At 71.9% G+C, this 559-nt stretch overlaps 1 protein-coding gene across 1 annotated transcript; it reads right to left on the reverse strand.

Moving 5' to 3' along the window:
• Positions 1 to 6: 6 nt before the first annotated feature.
• LOC109705526 (ethylene-responsive transcription factor ERF036-like) lies at positions 7 to 551 on the reverse strand (the record flags this gene model as incomplete). Its single annotated transcript, XM_020226260.1, has 1 exon — positions 7 to 551. A coding segment is annotated over one exon (545 nt), but the record flags the coding sequence as incomplete, so codon positions are not given.
• Positions 552 to 559: the final 8 nt, after the last annotated feature.

Here is a 559-nt window from a genome sequence, read left to right on the forward strand (position 1 = left end):
TGCAGCGCGAAGCCGCCGACCGACTGGGCCGAGGAGCGGAGGTCGAACGCCCCATCCTCCTCCTGCAGCGGCGGCAGCTGCACGATCTCCGCCAACTCCGCCGCGTCCTCCTCCTTGTCGGCGCCGGCGTGGTGAGGGGGCTCCTCCATGGCGGCGGCCAGGGCGGCGGCGGCCTGGACGTCGCGCGGGGCGAGGGTGGCGGGGCGGGGGAGCGCGGCGGCGAGCTCGGGGAAGTTGAGGACGGCGGCGGCGCCCTTGACGCAGAGCGCGGCGGCGTCGTGGGCGCGCGCCGCCATCTCCGGCGTGGGGAAGGTGCCGAGCCAGATGCGCGACTTCTTCCGCGGCTCCCTTATCTCCGACACCCACTTCCCCCACGCCCGCATGCGCACCCCCCGGTACCTCCCGTGCCGCCTCTTCTTCTCCTCCTCCCCCCCTGCTGCTTTTGGTTTTCTACTTTGAAGCGTTCCTTCCGAGGAGGAGGAGGAGGACGACGACGACGACGACGACGAAGGGGACGAAGGGGACGAGGGCGAAGAGCGCGACGACGATGTCGTCGAAC

This window comes from Ananas comosus, unplaced genomic scaffold (assembly GCF_001540865.1).
Source record: "Ananas comosus cultivar F153 unplaced genomic scaffold, ASM154086v1, whole genome shotgun sequence".
In the NCBI taxonomy this organism is placed as follows: domain Eukaryota; kingdom Viridiplantae; phylum Streptophyta; class Magnoliopsida; order Poales; family Bromeliaceae; genus Ananas; species Ananas comosus.